Consider the following 19,201-nt stretch of genomic DNA (forward strand, 5'->3'; position numbering starts at 1 on the left):
AAGGGGTGATGTTCAAAAGATTTTAATGATACATCCTGTGCAGAATAATTAGAAATGATGCTGGATCACAGGAATGGCTACATAATAAACAGAATACAGTAAGAATAGAACATAGGGCTGCTGCTTCAAAAATGATTCAAAATTTCATGATGTTGACAGCAGATCATTAAATCATGGTTGAGGCCCTTCCAAGCATCCAAGAGCAAGGACCTGTGTCACTGAGTCAATCATATAACAATGAAGCCCATTCTCACTCACATTTGTCCAAGAGTAAGATCCTAGGGAACTCCTCCTGCTATCTTTAGTAGCTCTGAGAGCCTAAGGGAGGGAGTTCACAGTAAGGAACTAGGGCAGCCCTAGATGGCAGAAGACAGAGGGCCAAGAGAGGGACCATGGCTGAAGGCACTGTGTATATACAAAGTATTTGGGAAATATTCAGTGCCTTAAAGATCTATCACAATGCAAAACAAATTTTTAAAAAGTGATTAAAAATTCAACTTTAGAAAATTTAGGGTCACATTACTTAAAGGTTAATAAACCTATACAGCTAGTGGGTCAGGAGTTCCAGGGCTAATTTGCATGTTCCACCTCTGTAGATTTGGTGCCACATGGTCTGCAGACGCATTTTTGGGGGCAATTCTGGTAGGGTCTTCTAAGTTTGTGGCAGGGAGTCCTTAAGTCTTTTATTAGAGAGCTTGCTATGCATGTTGTGAACTGGAAAATGGAAATACCATTTAACCTAAAATGAAGACCCACTCAGCCTCCAAGCATATAGTTACCTACTATTTTCCTGGCTTTTGTGACATCTCTGTATTCTTTTTTTTTTATGATTTTTCTTCAAATTTGTCCTTCTGAATTTTTCATAATAACAAAGTAGTAAAATATTAACCAGATGATTATATAAACACAGCTTATGCATCTGTAAACTATCCATAAGTCAAATGTTTATATTACACAATTCTGTAGTGAGTTGGTCTTCAATAAAAGTCTCAGTGCAAATAATGGAGCTTGTCTTTAAAGGTCATTTTTTAGAGTTGTCTCACATTCTGGAGACTGAAAAAATGAAGGTTTCCTTATCTTTCATTTTAATATTTCTTCTCCATAGCAAGGGCTTCCATGGTGGTTCCGTCCATAAAGAATTTGCCTGCAATGCAGGAGTGCCGAGTTCGATCACTGGGTTGGGAAGATCCCCTGGAGAAAGAAATGACAACCCTCTCCAGTATTCTTGTTTGCAGAATTCCATTGACAGAGGAGTCTGGTGGGCTAAAATTCATATGGTCACAAAGAGTCACACAACTGATTGAGTGACTAACACTTTCTCCTTCACTGCTTAGCAAGAAATGAGTAATCATTGGAAAAAGCTTAAAAAGTACACAAGGCTTGCACTTCCAAAACTAGTATGGTATACTAGTTTATTTGATATACTATGGAACATCTTGAATCCTAGGCCTATAGCTATACTCAAAACTATTTCGAGCCCCACCATTTTCTTGATGTCTTATTCCCTTAGGATCTTCTGTTCAGTTCAGTTCAGTTCCGTTCAGTCACTCAGTCGTGTCCGACTCTTTCTGACCCCATGAATCGCAGCACGCCAGGCCTCCCTGGCCATCACCAATTCCCGGAGTTCACTCAAATTCATGTCCATCGAGTGAGTGATGCCATCCAGCCATCTCATCCTCTGTCGTCCCCTTCTCCTCCTGCCCCCAATCCCTCCCAGCATCAGAGTCTTTTCCAATGAGTCAACTCTTCGCATGAGGTGGGCAAAGTACTGGAGTTCAGTTGGCATCATTCCTTCCAAGGAACACCCAGGGCTGATCTCCTTTAGAATGGACTGGTTGGATCTCCTTGCAATCCAACGGACTCTCAAGAGTCTTCTCCAACACCACAGTTCAAAAGCATCAATTCTTTGGCGCTCAGCTTTCTTCACAGTCCAACTCTCACATCCATACGTGACCACTGGACAAATCACAGCCTTGACTAGACGGACCTTTGTTGGCAAAGTAATGTCTCTGCTTTTGAATATGCTATCTAGGTTGGTCATAACTTTCCTTTCAAGGAGTAAGCGTCTTTTAATTTCATGGCTGCAGTCACCATCTGCAGTGATTTTGGAGCCCCCCCAAAATAAAGTCTGACACTGTTTCCACTGTTTCCCCATCTATTTCCCATTACATGATCTGAAGTGTTGAGTCCTTCATGACAAAGTTATTAGAGGACTAATTTAGCTAAGTAATAAATGATGGTATAAACAGTAGCAGAAGTTTTGCTGAGCAGAAGATGTATTTAAACATCAGATTAAAGATAAAACACCTGAGGAATGAATAGTAATAAAACACAATGGAAATGCTCCAACGGGAATGTGGAAATAAAATGACTTTTTCAAGTAGACTGGTGAAATCAATGAGACACCACTACACACTTATTGGAATGGCCAGGTACAAAAACCTAACAAAGCCAATTGCTGGTCAGATGAGGAACAACAGAAAGTCACATCCATGTTATGGGGAATGCAAAATGATACAGTCACTTTGGAAGAAATACCGTATGATCTAGCAATTATGCTCCTAGATAGTTCACCAAATGATTTGAAGGCTAATGACCACAAGAAAGCACGGACATGCAGTATATAACAGCTTAAATTTTACTCTCTCTCTCTCTCTCACACACACAAATTGTAAACCACAATGTCCTTTAACAGCTGAATGGATAAAGAAACTATGGTAGATCAATATAACAGAATATTATTTAAGAATAAAAAGAAATGAGCTATCAAATCACAAAAAGATGGATGAAACCTGAATGAATGTTATTCAATAAAAGCAGGGAGTCTAGAAAAAGTTATACACTGCATGATGCCAGTTATATGATATTCTGGAAAAGGTAAAACTGTAGAGTCAAAAATTTATCAGAATTTTTTTCCTTTTGCTTCAGAATAGTTTTATTAGTTTGAAAACAGTTTGTCAGCACTCAACTTTTCTTCTCCTACTTTGACGCGCAAATCCACTCAAAGTCCTCATCACCCCATATCTCATATATTGTACGGTTATTTTTTAAATTACTTTATTTATTTTAATTGGAGGCTAATTACTTTATAATGTTATGGTGGTTTTTGTCATACATTGACATGAATCAGCCAAGGGTGTACATATATCCCCCTGTCCTGAACCTCCTTCCCCATCCCATCCCTCTGGCTTGTCCCAGTGCACCAGCATTGAGTGCCTTTCTTCATGCATCAGAATTGGGCTGGTCATCTATTTCCCATATGGTAATATATATGTTTCAATGCTACCTCAAAACTAGGGAGGTTTTGGACTGATTAGAATGTGACTTATTATTCTAAGTTGATTTTGAATTCTGCAACATATTGAATTGATATGTTAGTTGGTATATTTTTGACCTAGTCTTCAGGATTTTTTATACAGATTCTCATGTCATTTGCAAACAGAGGCAATTTTATTTCTTCCTATCCAATTTATTTATTTTTCTTGCTTGCATACTCTGGGTGGGACTTTAGATACTATATTGAAGAGAAGTGGTGAGGAGGGCACCATTTTCTTGTTCTGATCTTAGAGGAAACGTTTTAGATTTGAATCACTGAGTATGGTGTTGGAGGTGTAGTTGTCATATATGTCCTTTTTCATATCTAGCTTAATTCCTTCTATATTTAGTTGGTAGAGAGACATTACTATGAAAAGATGTACACTTTTAACAGATGATTTTCCTCCTGCATCTGTTGAGGTCATGCTATGGTTTCTATCTTTCTTTCGTCAATGCAGTATATAGCATTTATTGAGACTGGTATGATGGACCATCGTTGAATCTCAGGAGTGTATCTCATATGACCTCGATGTAGAGTCTTTGAATGTGGTTTGGAATTTCATTTGCCAATGTTTTTGAGAATATCTGCATGTACATCTCTTAGGGATATAAGTGTGTAACTTTTATTTTTTTCTTGTATTGGCCTCAACAGCTATTGTGTCAAAGTAAGGTTGACCTCACGACAATTTGACAGAATTCTCTTGTCTGCAATTTTCAGGAATGGTTATCATTAATTTTCGTTGAGTAGAATTTCCTAATTCTACTAAAGTTTAGTAGGATTCACTAATGAAGCCACCTAGTCCTGGTCTTTTGTATGTGTAAGGGTGGGCATGGCAATTTCATTATGAACCCAATCTCCTTATTAGATTTAAATCTATTCAAATGATCTGTTTCTTCATGATTCCAGTCTTGGTAGATTTTATGCTTGTAACACTATACGAATCTGCCAACAATGCAGTAGACCCAGATTTGTCCAGTTCCTGGGTATGGAAGATACCCTGGAGAAGGGACAGGCTACCTAATCCAGTATTCCTGGGCTTCTCTGATGGCTCAGACAGTAAAGAATCCACCTGCAATGCAGGAGATCTGGGCTCAAACCCTGGGTTTGGAAGATCCCCTGGAGGAGGGCATGGCAACCCACTCCAGTATTCATGCCTGGAGAATCTGCATGGACAGAGGAGCCTAGCGGGCTGCAGTCCCTGGTATTGCAAAAAGTTAGACACGACTGAGCAACAAAGCATGCATGCATTGTTAATCTTAGTCTACTAGGATTCTCTGTATATATGCATTATCAATTGTATTATTTCTTCTATTCATTTCTGATGCTATTTGCATCATCTCTTTTATTAGTCAATCTAGCTCAGAGTTTGTCAATTTTATTTATTTTTTTTGAGAAACCAAAACCGTTTCACTTATTTTTCTATTTTTTTTTCTGGCCTATATTTCATCTATTTCTGTCCTGCAAATGAACATGTATGCGTACTCATTCATATCTGACTATTTGAAACCCCATGGAGTGTAGCCCAGCAGGATCCTTTCTATCTGGAATTTTCCAGGCAAGAATACTGGAATGGATTGCATTTCCTACTCTAGGAGATCTTCCTACCCCTGGGATCCAGCCCGTGTCTCTTGCATCTTCTGAACTGTCAGGTGGATTCTTTGCTACAGAGCCACCTGGGAAACCCTAGAACAACATGTGCCATGAAGGAAATGTACATGACACATCAAGACAGAGCAACAGGAGAATAAACCTACTTAAATGGGGAAATACGAGAAAAGAGAAAACCTATCTGATGAGGTAAAATTTAAGCCATGATCTGAGGGCTGAGGAGCTATCCACCAGCACGAAAGTGAAAGTGTTAGTCACTCAGCTGTGTCCAATTCTTAGAGACTCAGTGGAAGGGAGCCTGCCAGGATCCACTGTCCATGGCTTTATCCAGGCAAGAATACTGGAGTGGGTTGCCATGCCCTCCTCGAGGGGATTACCTGTATATCATTTTTGAATATACACCTGTCCCACTTATCCAAAATTCAACCCAGAGAAGACTATCTATACTCCTCTAGGACATTCTTAACTGCCTAACTGAGCACTTAAACACTGGAAATAGGATTCTTTGCAAATTCCCCCATGTCACAGATATGTGTTAGTCATATCTACATAGGTTTTCACATTGGACTGAAGCCTTCCCATGCAGACAGGCTACTACCTCTTCTGTGACAAAAGTCCTCTTTAAAAAGATTATCCCTATCTGGGTAACTCCTCTCAAACTTCAGAATGATTGAGGCCCCCATTTTGCTGGTCAATTACTCTGGCTAGCTTTAAAACACATTCACTGTGCTTACCACCCTTTGTCCTCTGATTTAGTCAAATGCACTAATGACATTTCTTAAGACTCAGCAAAATTTGTTGAAGCTCTCCAATTATCTTTGCCGAAAGCTTTCTCATTGAGCTTGTTGAATCACAGATCCACCCCTTTTGGAACACATAATCTCTTGCCCTTTGAGAGTCAAATGATATTCACATGTCTCCTGCCTCTTGTGACCCATGACTGATAAAAGGAGAGGTGCTCTGATAGTTCAACACATCTTACAACCTGGAGAATTCCTCTACTGGAAGAAACACTTCCAGAAGGACCTTCTTCAACCTTGCTGAAAAGGCACCTATCAGCGACTGCTAATCAACCCTTGTGCCACCAACTATTATTTATAATAGTCTCTTGGACTCACATGATACATCTAATGAAAGAACCAATCCTGACTGGACCTGTACTTCATCTGGTGATCTGAAAGTAAAGATTTTCTGAAATTGAAATAGAAGATATCTGATAAGACAGCTTTCCCAAGATATTCAGATTAGGTGTGTTGAAAATTTATCTGCCAAACCTCTGATGCTCGCATGATGCTTCAGATGATCTCCAATGTCTATGATGTTGATAACATGAACTTCAGATTAAAAGTGCCTGAGAGTTATCCCTCTTACACCTCCTTGTTTTGCAAATGTAACTTCATTATGCTTGCAAACTGTGTACTTTCACTCTAACATGGGATACCACACCAAGGGATAGTCCTTCTTGCACTGATGGTGAGGGCAAAAACTGTTGAACCTGAAAAATCTGACTCTTATTCAGTGATGTTTTCAGAGAAAGATCTTGACCAATGGGAAGAACTGCAAAAGTTAGTAAAGAGAAACTTCCATTAAAATAGAGTTGGGAGACCAGAAGGCAGAAGTCTCAGAGATGACAGGAGAGCCCAACAGAAAGAAGAAAGACTTCCTCTTTTTGAATGGCAAGAGCTCAGCCAATGAAAGACTGTCAGGACTCAGTCAATGAAAAACCACCACACTTCAAACCCTCAGCCTCCCATGGACACATTGCTTAATATAGACTTTCTAACTTCCTCTTTCCTTCTTTAAAAGTTATCATCTCCCTGTTAGGGAGACTTGCGTGTGGCTCACCATAATTGCAGACCATATATTGCAATTCTTCACTGATCTGGAGTAAACTCATTTTTGTTGGAGCAACAACTGACAGTCTGTTTTAGGTCAACCCAATCTGAACACTAGTCTGTATAAACCTGAGCGAGGTTACTGTACTGTCAGTACTGGTATTCTCAGCCTGGAAGCCTTCCTTTATCTCTCTGAAGGAAAACAAAAACAAAACAAACAAAAAACACAGTAGGTTTCTTCGAGTGGGTCTTGAAATCATGCAATTGTCATCTCTCTCACATTACACAAAATGCGACATGCACAAAGGAAACACAGCAGGAGTGGGAAAAGGCCATGGATTTGTGAGACAATGTTAAGAGAATGCCCTTAAAAGCCTGTGAATCCCCCCAACCAAGAAAGTGGGGTAGAAAGTGAGTCCTCTCCTGACATCCACTCAAGCAAGCAAGAGGGTGTTCAAGAACCCTCCCTAGAGCTTCAAGTGTGCCTCCTCTCCAACATGAACCAAGAGGTGCAGTGACATGGGGGCAGGAGGCTTGGGCAGTGCATTTGCCTTGCCCGCTAGCTAGAGCCCCGCCTAGGACCCACCCTCACCCCTTGAGATGTCACCATGCCTGTGGTAGCCATTGTTAGGTCTGTGTCTCATTGTCCCTGGCAATGCCACAGACCCCTCCAGGAGTCTCAGGCTAAAGTCAGAGAGCCCTTGGACCTAACCAACAAACTCCTGAAAGAAAGGTTTCTGCCTCCAGCCTGAACCCCACTCCCCTCCTTCCTACCTCACAGGGGGTTTGGGGGGGAATTTCCCTCTGATTCTCTGAAAAAGGAGGGCAAGAAGTGAGTTAGGCAGGAGAAGCCACTCCCACAGAGTTGGCCGCTCCCTTCTCCTCTAAAGCAGTGCAGGAACACCTGGCATCCTTTGGAGGCAGAGATCCACTCCTAGCCCTAGATGCTAGCAATGTCAGTGGGGATGCAATCCCCAAGGCCACAGCCATGAATGCCAAGTGAAAGGTGCCAAAAAAAGGTCATCAGTAAGAGGGTGTGAGGCTCCGTCAAGTGGTTTGAACGTGAAGAATGAGTATGGCTACATCAGCAGGCAACATACCCAGGAAGATGTGTTTGTTCACCAGACAGCCACCACCTGGAAGAACATCAGCAAGTACCAGTGCAACGTGGGTGATGGCGAGACAGTGGAGTCTCACGTGGTAAAGGGCAAGCAGGGTACTGAAGCCACTAAGGAAATCAGGTCAGTGGGTTAACCCCAGTGAAGGGAAGCTGCTATGCTGTCAACTGCTCTGGCTTCCACCAGGGCTTCTACATCCATGGCCTTGTGCCAAAATCACAGGGTCCCAAAGGTACCAAGGACATCATTGATGAATTCAAGGACAGCAGCAAAAGCTTTACTGCAGCCCAGGGCCTCAGACACCATCTGCCTGGTCACCCCCGAGACCAACAAATGAGGTGCTTGTGGCCCTTTGGCAGGGCCCCGTCTGTGACCTGCTGCCGATGGATCCTGGCTACCACCAGTGGCCCCTGGTCTGACTACCTGCCTGGGTCTGCCCTCACTGCAAGCCTGGAGGGCCATCCTCAGTGGGGTGTGGGCATCAGCTACCTGCTGAGTCACCCTAGGGACCAATCCACCACTCCTTGTCCAAGATACTTACCAGGCATCTCTGAAGAGTCAGAGGCAGAGCACCGGGAGAGTGGGTGTGATGCCAGCAGCAACCTACAACAGAGGCCCACTCCACGCTATGGATCCCACCACCAGAATAATCCCTGAGGCCACCTGCAGCAAGCACCTGGCACACAGGGCCAGGATTCTGAGGGAGGAGAGGGCAAGATCAAGAAAAGCCCCACTCAAGCACTTGTTTTGGTCCCTGTGGCCAAGAAGAAGGATGCCCCTGAGGAGGGCAACTCTTGCTCATGGATGCACCCTCTACCACCTGGGCTTAGTAACAGCTAAGCTCCCTCCCCAGGGACTCCCTGGCCTGGGCTACAGGTGATCTCCCCTTGAGCAGATGATGCCCTTTTTTCAGCTCAGTCCAAACATCCACATTGGATGTTAGATCTAGGACCTGAAAATAATAAATGCTCTTTACCCAAGGTGTGAGGATCACACCTTACAAAATCTATATACTTCTAAATTCCCTTATACCATCTGCCTTGGTAGTTTGTGTACACACACACTCACACACATACAGACACACTCACACACACCTCTAAATCTATTATTTTTAAAGATCTGACCAGGACCACAGCTATTATTCTGCATCCCCAGGTGAATTAGGTGAAGTAATTTTATTTTTTTTTTTATTTTTTCTTTAATTTTACTTTTACTTTATTTTACTTTACAATACTGTATTGGTTTTGCCATACAATTTTAAAATTTTTCTTTTATTTTAATACAAAAATGAAGATTACCTCATACTGAAAATGAACTGACATCACTGTTGTGATATTATCCTGATTGGTCATTGTCTCAATAAAACATTTCAAGTTGCTTTCATCTATTATCACACTTGTCTGAAACTTTTTAAAGCCTACTAGCCCATAATTCGGAGAAGGCAATGGCACCCTACTCCAGTACTCTTGCCTGGAAAATCCCATGAATGGAGGAGCCTGGTAGGCTGAAGTCCACGGGGTCACTAAGAGTCGGACACGACTGAGCGACTTCACTTTCACTCTTCACTTTCATGCATTGGAGAAGGAAATGACAACCCACTCCAGTGTTCTTGCCTTGAGAATCCCAGGGATGGGGGAGCCTGGTGGGCTGCTGTCTATGGGGTTGCACAGAGTCGGACACGACTGAAGCGACTTAGCAGCAGCAGCCCATAATTGTATTGTGACGGTCTTTTTCATATTTTTTTAGAAGGAGTTTTAGTAATGATCATATGTATTTATCTGTTTAGCAGTCATGAATTTAGGACTAAATCTGGACTTACAGGTTGAACGTTTCAGGGTATTCTAAAGAGTAAGAATGTATTAAAAAGATGTACCCCAAACTCTTTTATTTTCATCCTCTTTTGCTGCCCTGGAAATGGAGCAAAAAATAGGGAGGGTGGGCCCAGCTATGCATACTGATTGATTAGATAGTTTTCTATGAGACAAAAACAAGAAAAACTGAGTAAAACATCATGGCAAGTAAAAAATGCGGTTCTATGCAAGCAGAATTAGCCACTTTTGAAGTTGTTGTTTCTTTTAATGGACTCAATCTACTACCATTTAAGTATATAAAAGAAAATGGGGCTGAGGGGCTGAGGGTGGTGTACAATGAGGAGATGCTCATCCAAGTGTACAAACTTTGAGTTGTAAGATAGTTAAGTTCCAAGGACCTAACACACAGCATGGAGACTATGGTTAAAAATACTGTCTTGTGTACTTGAAAGTTGCTATGAGAGTAGAGCATGAATGTTCTCACCATGACAACAACAATAAAATGCTAATTATGTGAGGTGAAGGATATGCTAATTAATCTTATTGTGGGAAAGGTTTTAACATACACCTGTATGAAAGATATCACACTAACATCTTAAATTTACACTATATCTCAATAAATCTGTAGGGGAAAACTGAAGGAAAAAAAAATAAAGTGGGCAAGGAAACACATATAATTTTTGTTGTGCACACGTCTGGAGGTAAAGAGAAACATGTAGTCCGTATCTTCTTCTGTGCTTCCTGGCTGAGCTCTTCCAGGGGGCTTGTGGAAGATTCCTGGAAGACTGAGCAGGGCAGTTCAGCCCACCTCAGTCCCTTGAAACAGAGAAGCTCTCATTGGGAGTGTCATTCCTATCTTGATCTTTACTTGAACAAGTGGTGGAGTTGATGGATGGGAGGCAGGAGTTGGGTTTGGAAGTGGGGGAAATGAGCCATAGATACTTGAAACCAACAGAGGTCTTCAAAACCTCATGTTACAGATTAAGAAAATTGGATTATAAGTAACAAGATCCAAATACTTTCCTCATTTACATGCTGAGGCATTTTACACCAAATTAAAAGCTAACCTAATGTATTTGGAGAGGGAGTATTCAATAACTCATTATGGCTATATATCCAAATCCATTCACACAGAAACAGTAGAGATCTTTCATTCAGAGAATATTTGGGTGCCCTCCTGTGCCAGACACTCTGTCAGGCACTAGGAATCACATCACAAGGAAGAAGATAGCCCCTTATCTCAAGGAGCCCACAACCTAGTGGAGAGAAACCTCAGAGAAATCTGACGGTGGTTACACCATGGAGCGAGTGCTCTGGGCGAGTTAGCACAGGATGTAAGAGGAAACACAGGTGAAGCCGACACTTGAATTTAAAATTCTAGATTCATGTCAATGTATGGCAAAACCAATACAGAATTGTAAAGTAAAATAAAAAATAAATAAATAAATAAATTTTAAAAATAAATAAATAAAAATAAAATGGAATCAAGAAAGTAAAAAAATAAATAAAATAAAATTCTACCTAGCATTCACCACCAAACTCCGATTTGAAAAAGTCATGTCAACATAGAGCTAGAAGTTGTCCATCCAGACTCTTAGCCCAGTGCACTTCCCAGGATACCAACTGATGTCTTCAGAGACAACCAGAGGGCACCAGAAATCACCAAGCATATGAATTTATACTGAGGCACAGTGCCAAGTGAGAATAGGGGAAGACTTGAAGTGAGACTAAACCTGCTCTGATTAGGAATGAACTCAGGTCCATCCAGGATGTCTCTTTATGCCAAGTAACAGACACGGATATGGGGCAGGGAAATATCATCTGTAGGTACAAGGTTGGGTTCATCGGCTTCTCCCTGCTGAGTGAGGTGTATGCATCAGGAGGCAGTGGATGGGTCAGCCTGGCCCTGGAGGCTTCACTTTGTGGGAATGGAGGAAATAAAGGGCCAGACTAAGGATTTTTGAATTTTCCCTGCTCAAAAAGTTTCCTAACAGGATCCATTAACAGACGTTGACCTGGTGATTGCTGTCTGAGGGTGGAGCAAGGGCGAACTGAAGGGTACAGTGGCCTGTCACAGAGTTATTCATGCATAACTAGGGGTGACTATATTTAACTGGCAGCAGGGACGTTCTGCTGATTCCCAACTGCTCCAGGATTGAGAAAAATTCCAGGAAAATCTCTACTTCTGTCTCATTGACTACACTAAAGCCTTTGACTGTGTGGATCACACCAAACTGTGGACAATTCTTAAAGAAACAGGAATAGCATACCAGCTCCCCTGCCTCGTGAGAAACCTGTATGCAGGTCAAGAAGCAACAGTTAGAACCTTCCATGGAAGAACAGACCAGCTCAATATTGGGAAAGGTGTACGTCAAGGCTGTATATTGTCACTCTGCCTATTTAACTCATATTCAGAGTACACCATGCAAACTGTCAGGCTGGATGAAGTGCAAACTGGGCACAAGACTGCCAGGAGAGTTATAAATAACCTCCGATACATAGATGACATCACCCTGATGGCCAGAAAGCAAAGAGGAACCAAAGAGCCTCTTGAAGATGGCAAAAGAGGAGTGTGAAGAAGGCTGCATAAAATCAAACTTCAAATATTCAAAATCTCAATATTCAGAAAAACTAAGATCATAGGACCTGGTCCTATCACTTCATGGCAAATAGTTGGGGAAACTAAAGAAACAGTGACAGTCTTTATTTTCTAGGGCTCCAAAATCACTGCAGGTGGTGACTGCAGCCGTGAAATTGAAAGACTCTTGCTCCTTGGAAGAAAAGCTATGACCAACCTAGACAGCACATTAAAAAGCAGAGACATTACTTTGCCAAAAACGACCCGTCTAAGTCAGAGCTATGGTTTTTCCAGTAGTCACGTGTGGATGTAAGAATTGGACCGTAAAGAAAGCTGAGCATTGAACTGATGCTTTTGAACTGTGGTGTTGGAGAAGACTCTTCAGAGTCCGTTGGACTGCACGGAGACCCAACCAGTCAATCATGAAGGAAATCAACCCTGAATATTCACTGGAAGCACCGACGCTGTCGCTGCAATACTTTGGCCATTGCCGCCAAGAGCCGACTCACTGGGAAACCCTCGGATACTGGGAAAGACGGAAGGCAGGAGGAGAAGGGGATGACAGAGGACAAGATGGTTGGATGGCATCACTGACTCAATGGACGTGAGTTTGAGCAAACTCCGGGAGATGGTGAAGGACAGGAAAGCCTGGCGTGCCGTAGTCTGTGGGATCCCAAAAGAGTTGGACCTGACTGAGTGACTGAGCAAAAACCAGGATTTAGGCGTTGTTGTTCAATCACTCATTCTGATTAACTTTCTGTAATGTGGTTCCTGTTCTGGCTGCTGTGGGATTGTGGTTCTCCTTGCTTCTTCTGTCTTCCCTCAGGTAGATGTGGCTACGAGGCTTGTGTAAGCTTCCTGATGGGAGGGACTGGTGGTGTGAAAACTTCATTCTTGCTCTGGTGGGCAGGGCTGTGCTCAGTAAAACTCGAACTATCTGCTGATGAGTGGGGCTGTGCTTTCTCCCTGTTAGATGTTTGGCCTAAGGCAACCCAGCCCTGGGGCTCTTTGGGCTCTATGGTAGAGTTAATGGCAACCTCCAAGAGAGCTTATGCCAAAGGGAAGCTTCCAGGACTGCTGTGCCAGCACCCCTGTCCCTGCAGCGAGCCACTGGCAAGCCACATCTGCAACACTAGCAGCTAAGTCTGTCTGCTTCAGTCTCTTGTGCTGCCACTGCTCCTTTCCCATGAGCCTTGGGACAGGCAGTTTTGTCTGTGCCCTCCAGGAGTGGCATCTCTGTTTTCCCCCGTGTTCTGGAAGGCTTGCAATCAAATCCCGTTGGCGGTCAATGACAGATTCCCTGGGGATTCCAGTCCCTGTGCTAGATTTCCAGACCGGGAAGCCTGACGTGGGGCTTGGAACCTTCACACCAGTGGGAGAACGTCTTTGGAATTATTCTTCTCCAGTTTGTGGTTCCCACTCCTGGCCAGTATGGGATTTGACTTTCCCATGTTTTGATTTTCCTGTCTCGTTGTGGTTTCTTCTTTGCCTTTGGACAAGAGGTATTTGTTTTTGGTGAGCTCCAGCATCCTCCTGTCAATGGCTGTTCAACAGCTAGTTGCAGTTTTGGTGCTCTCTCAGGAGGAGAGGAGCACATGTCCTTCTACTCCACCATCTTGAAAGAGAAGCATGAGTTCTCTCTTCTTTCCCAGGCTTGGGAAGAGGGCATGGCAATCCACTCCAGTGTTCTTGCCTGGAGAATCCCGTGGATGGAGGAGCCTGGAGGGCTACAGTCCATAGGGTCCCAAAGAGCCAGACACGGCTGAAGCGACTTAGCAGGCACACAGGCTTGACCTTTCTGCTCTGTTCAATCGCTAGGTCGTGTCTACCTCATTGCAGCCCCATGGACTCCAGCATGCCAGGCTTCCCTGTCTTTCACTATCACTCGGAGTTTGCTCAAGTTCATGTCCATTGAGTCACCGATGCTATCTAACAGTCTCATCCTCTGCCAGCCCCTTCTCCTTTTGTCTTCAATCTTTCCCAGCATCAGGGTCTTTTCACATCAGGTGGCCAAAGTATTGGAGATTCAGCTTCAGCATCAGTCCTTCCCATGAATATTCAGGGTGGATTTCCTTTAAGATTGATTGGTTTGATCTCCTTGCAGCCCAGGGGACTCTCCAGAGTCTTCTCAAGCGCAAAACTAACAATATTTAAATTTATAGTAGATATGCTTTCAAGTAGCTCATGGCTTTGGAATGGTGTAGAAGCAACACGACTTCCTAACTGCCAGTGGAAGCAAAATTTAAGATGGCTTTTGTTCATGGATTAGTGGATGCAATCCTTAGCAAGGCATTCTAAACTTGATACTCTGGAAGCTAAGGCAAATCAAATTGCCTTGCTGATACTTCCGCAAGGAATGCTGCTCTTAAAGTAACCAACAGTAGCCAAACCTCTGTCCTGGTGCACAGGGATATTTCCCCAAATTATAACTTGGGAAACCTGGCTAGAGGGGCCTGACATGTAGCCTCAGAGAAGGGAAAGCAAGACTGGAGGGTTAAACAATTGTTAGTTTGATTAAAAGGGAAAGATCTGAGTCAGACCAAATAGCAGCACAGCTTTACTGGAGACTAAAATTCCCCCTCGTAGCCACTGTAACCTGCATTAAACTACTACCGACTGATGGAATGATAGCATCTGTGAATCCCTATTGGTGGGGAAACACTAACAAGGGGCCAAAAAGTGCCTACCTCAATGGATCTCAAGGTTTGAGGCTTGTTTAGCTTCTGAAAATACTGACAATCTCTTTCTCGAGAGGCAGCAAATGCGTTCTTTCAACGATGAGTTAAAGTTGGTGTTGTTTCCCAGCCTCCAGTATTTGGTGTTTGCATTTGGGGGAGGGGGGAGGGAGGCAGCAATGCGAATAGGTGTGTGTTCTTGTTGCTGAGTCTCTAAATCATGTCCGACTCTTTGTGACCCCATGGACTGCAGCATGCCAGGCTTCCCTGCCCTTCACTATCTCCCAGAGCTTGCTCAGATTCCTGTCCACTGAGTCAGTCATGCTATTGACCAATCTCATCCTCTGTTGCCCTCTTCTCCTGCTGCCTTCAATCTTTCCCAGCATCAGGGTCTTTTTCAACAGGTGTGTGGTGCTACCCTATTCTTTTCATCTGTAGTTCCCTTACAGTGTATGATGTGTATCATGCTTGTGTCATCTTAGCTATTATTAGCTGTATATCATCTTTGAAACCACGTGGCCCACTTCTCCAAAATACACCCCAGAGAAGACCGGCTGTCCTCCTCCTGGACAGTTTAAACTGCCTCAGTGGAGCATTCAGGCACTGGAAATAGGATTCCTTACAACTTCCTCCACCTCGTGGATGTGTTTTAGTCACAGTCGGTATGTTTTCACATTGGACGGAAACCTTTCCTTGCAGACAGGCTACTGCCTCTTCTGTGGCTAAAATCCTTTTGGAAAAGATTATCCCTCTCCGGGGAACTCCTCTCAAACTTCAGAATGATCGAGGCCTCCACTTTACTGGTCAGTTACTTCCACAGCCTTGCACTGTTTGGCTAGTTTTACAACACTTTCACAGCACTGACCAGCCTCACTCCTCTGGTTTAGTCAAAGGCACTAACAACACTATTAAGACTCAGTTGGCAAGATTTGTGGAGGCCCTTCAATTACCTTGGCCAAAAGCAGTGCCTTTTGGACCTTCTGAATCACAGATCCACTCTGTTTGGAACACATAAACTCTCGCCCTTTGAGACAGTCACAGGATAGTCACTTAGCTCCTGCCTCTTTTGGCCCACCACTGGTAAGAGGAGAGGTCCTCTGATATTTCAACACACCTTACAACAGGGATGTTACATCTATTGGCAGAAACACTTCCAGAAAGACTCACCTCTACCTTGCTGGAAAGGTCCCTATCAGGTACTGCTAGCCAACCTTTGTGCCACCAAGCTCCAGGGAATAGACTCTTGGACTCACATGACACACTTAAAGAAAGCACCCCTCCTGACGGGACCTGCACAGTACCTAGTGATCTGAGAGTCGAGGTTTTCTGAAGTTGAAGCAGAGATGATATCTGACAAGACAGCCTTCCCAGGATATTCAGAGTACATCTCTTGGAAGTTTGTCTGCCAAACCTCTGATAGGGGCACGATGCTTCAGGTGATCTCCAGTGTCTATGATCTTTAAACCATGTACTTAAGAGAAAAAGTGCCTGAGAGTTCTCCCTCTGGCCCCTCCTTCTTAGTCTGAAGTGACTTCAATACGCTTCCAAACTCTATGCTTTCACGCTAACATGGGATGCTATGCCCAGTCTTTCCTGACATGGGGGTGAGGGGGGGAGGGGGGGAAGGAAGGTGGGCAGGGGTTGGCAAAAAGCTGCTGAAACTGAAAAAATCTAACTCTTGATCAGGGATGCTTTTGGAAAAAGATTTCAGTCAAAGGGGCGAAGGGTAAAAATTAATAGACACTTCCATTAAGATAGAGTTGGGAGGCCAGAAGGGAGGGCTCTCAGACATGACAGCAGAACCCAGCAGGAAGAAGAAAGACTTCCTCTTAAGTGCTAAGAGCTCAGCCAATGAGAGACTGTCAGGACTCAGCAAATGAAGAGCCACCATACTTCAAAGCCTCAGTCTCCCATGGACACTTTGCTTAGTGCAGCCTTCCTAACCCATCCATTCTTTCAAAGAGTTATCTTCTCCCTGTTAGGGAAGCTTGCCTGTGGCTCACCATGGTTGTAGACCCTGAATTGCAATTCTCTGTTGATCTAGAGTGAACTCATTTTTGGTGGAGCAATCCCTGGCAGTCAATTAGTTTTAGGTCAACACAATCATAACACTAGTCCGGATAAACATGTGCTACATTAGTGTCCTCTCAGCACTAGCCTTCTAGGCCTGGCAGCCTTCAGAAGGGAAACAAAAACAAAACAAACAGACAAAACCCACAGCAGGTTTCTTTGATTGGGTCTTCAAATCACTCGGCTGTCATCTTGCCTCAAGTGACACAAAATGCCTGACCCGCACATTGGGCTCCACAAGGGTCGGAAGAGGACCAGAGATTTGTGAGAGAATATTGAGCAAGTGCCCTTAGAAGGCTGTGAATCTCCCAAATCAAGGAAGAGGGTTGGAACGTGGGTCCACTCCTCACACCCCCTCAAGCAAGCAAGAGGGTGCTCAAGGCTCTTTCCTAGAGCTTCAAGTGTGCCACCTTCTCCACCATGAAGCAGGAGGTACCATGATGTGGCAGGAGGCTGGGGTGGAGTGCATTTTCCCTGCCACCCCCCGCCATTCCCGCTCAAGCTACGTCAAGGACCCGCCCCACCCCCACCCCTCGAGGGCTCACTATCACCATGGCAACCATTGTTTGGTCCGCATCCCCAGCATCCCAGGAGATGCCACAGGCCTCTCCAAGACTCTCGGACTAAATTCACAGAGCCCTTGGCCCTAACCCACAAACCTCCCAGAGAGAGGCTCTTGCCTCCAGCCCGAGCCCCCTCCCACCCTTCCAACCTCAGAAGGACAAATTTCCCCCTGATTTTAGGACAAAGGAGATCAAGGACGACCTGATGAGTAAGGCGGGAGAGGCCACCTTCAGGGGCCTGGCCGCTTCCTTCTGCCCTCACGCCGCGTGGAAACCTCTGGCATCCTCGGGAGGCAGAGACCAGAACCTAGCCCTAGCCACAGGCCACCTCAGCGGGGATGGGATCCCCAAAACCACCACCAAGGGCGCCAAGGGAAAGGCGCCTAAGAAGGTCATCGCTAAGAGGGTCCTAGGCACTGTCGTGTGGTTTAGGAAGAAGAAAGGGTACGGCTTCATCAGCAGGCACGATACCCAGGAAGATGTGTTTGTTCACCATACGGCCATCACCGGGAAAAACCCCTGCAAGTACCGAGGCAGCGTGGACGATGGCGAGACAGTGGAGTTCGATGTGGTGCAGGGAAAGCGGGGCACCGAGGCCGCTAACGTGACCGGGCCAGCGGGCGCACCACTGAAGGGAAGCTGCTACGCTGACCACCGCAGCAGCATCCACCAGGGCTTCAGCATCCACTGCCATGTGCCACCGCCGCGAGGCCCCAAGAACACGGAGGGCGACGCTGATGAACGCGAGGGCCGCGGCGAAGGCTTCACTGCGGCCCAGGGCCTCAGACGCCCTCTGCCTGGCCGCTCCCAAGACCAACGACTGAGGAGTTTCCCGCCCTCCCGCAGGGCCCCGTCTGGGACCCACCACCCATCGATCCTGGCTACTACCAGCGGCCCCCGGTCTGACCGGCAGCCTGGGTCTGCCCCCACCGCAAGGCAGGAGGGGCATCCTCAGCGGGGGCGGGGCCCCATCTACCTGCTGAGTCGCCCTAGGGGCCGAGGCACCACTCCTGGTCCAGGACGCTCACCAGGCATCTCGGAGGACCTGGAGGCACAGCACAGCGAGAGCCAGCGGGATGCCAGCAGCAAACCTCCACAGAGGCCCCCTCCACGCTATGGATCCTGCCGTCCCCAAAACCGGCGCCGCTGCCTGCAGCAAGTGCCTGGCGCTCAGGGACAGAATTCTGATGGAGGAGAGGGCAAGATCAGGGAGAGCTCCACTGAAACACCTGCTTCTGTCGCTGTGGCCAAGAAGAATGAAGCCCCTGAGGAGGAGAACCCCTCGGTCATAGACGGGCCCTTGGCCGCCCGGGCCTAGTCACAGCTCGGCTCGCTCCCCAAGGACTCCCTGCCCTGGGCTACAGGTGATGTCCCCTTGAGGAGCTCAGTCCAAACATTCACACAGATTGTTAGATCTGGGCCCTGAACAAGATACATGTCCTTTATGCAAGGTGAGAAGATAAATTACAAGATTTATATAATTCAAATTCCCTCATACCATCTACCTTGGTAGTTTCCCTACACACACACATATTCACACACACACACAGGCACAGAAACACACACTTCTGAACCTATATCTTTAATGGTCTGACCAGGACCACACCTATTATTGTGCATCCCCAGG

General features: G+C 45.1%; 1 protein-coding gene across 1 annotated transcript; it reads left to right on the plus strand.

Annotated features, from left to right (window-relative positions):
• Window positions 1-7,367: 7,367 nt before the first annotated feature.
• Window positions 7,368-18,892, plus strand: LOC120881652 (Y-box-binding protein 1-like). The gene is made up of 3 exons (XM_040265331.1): window positions 7,368-7,390; window positions 7,812-8,000; window positions 17,755-18,892. The coding sequence occupies exons 1-3, from the start codon at window positions 7,368-7,370 to the stop codon at window positions 18,890-18,892; spliced, it is 1,350 nt and encodes a 449-aa protein (XP_040121265.1).
• Window positions 18,893-19,201: the final 309 nt, after the last annotated feature.

This window comes from Oryx dammah, unplaced genomic scaffold (genome assembly GCF_014754425.2).
Source record: "Oryx dammah isolate SB20612 unplaced genomic scaffold, SCBI_Odam_1.1 HiC_scaffold_23, whole genome shotgun sequence".
Taxonomy (NCBI): domain Eukaryota; kingdom Metazoa; phylum Chordata; class Mammalia; order Artiodactyla; family Bovidae; genus Oryx; species Oryx dammah.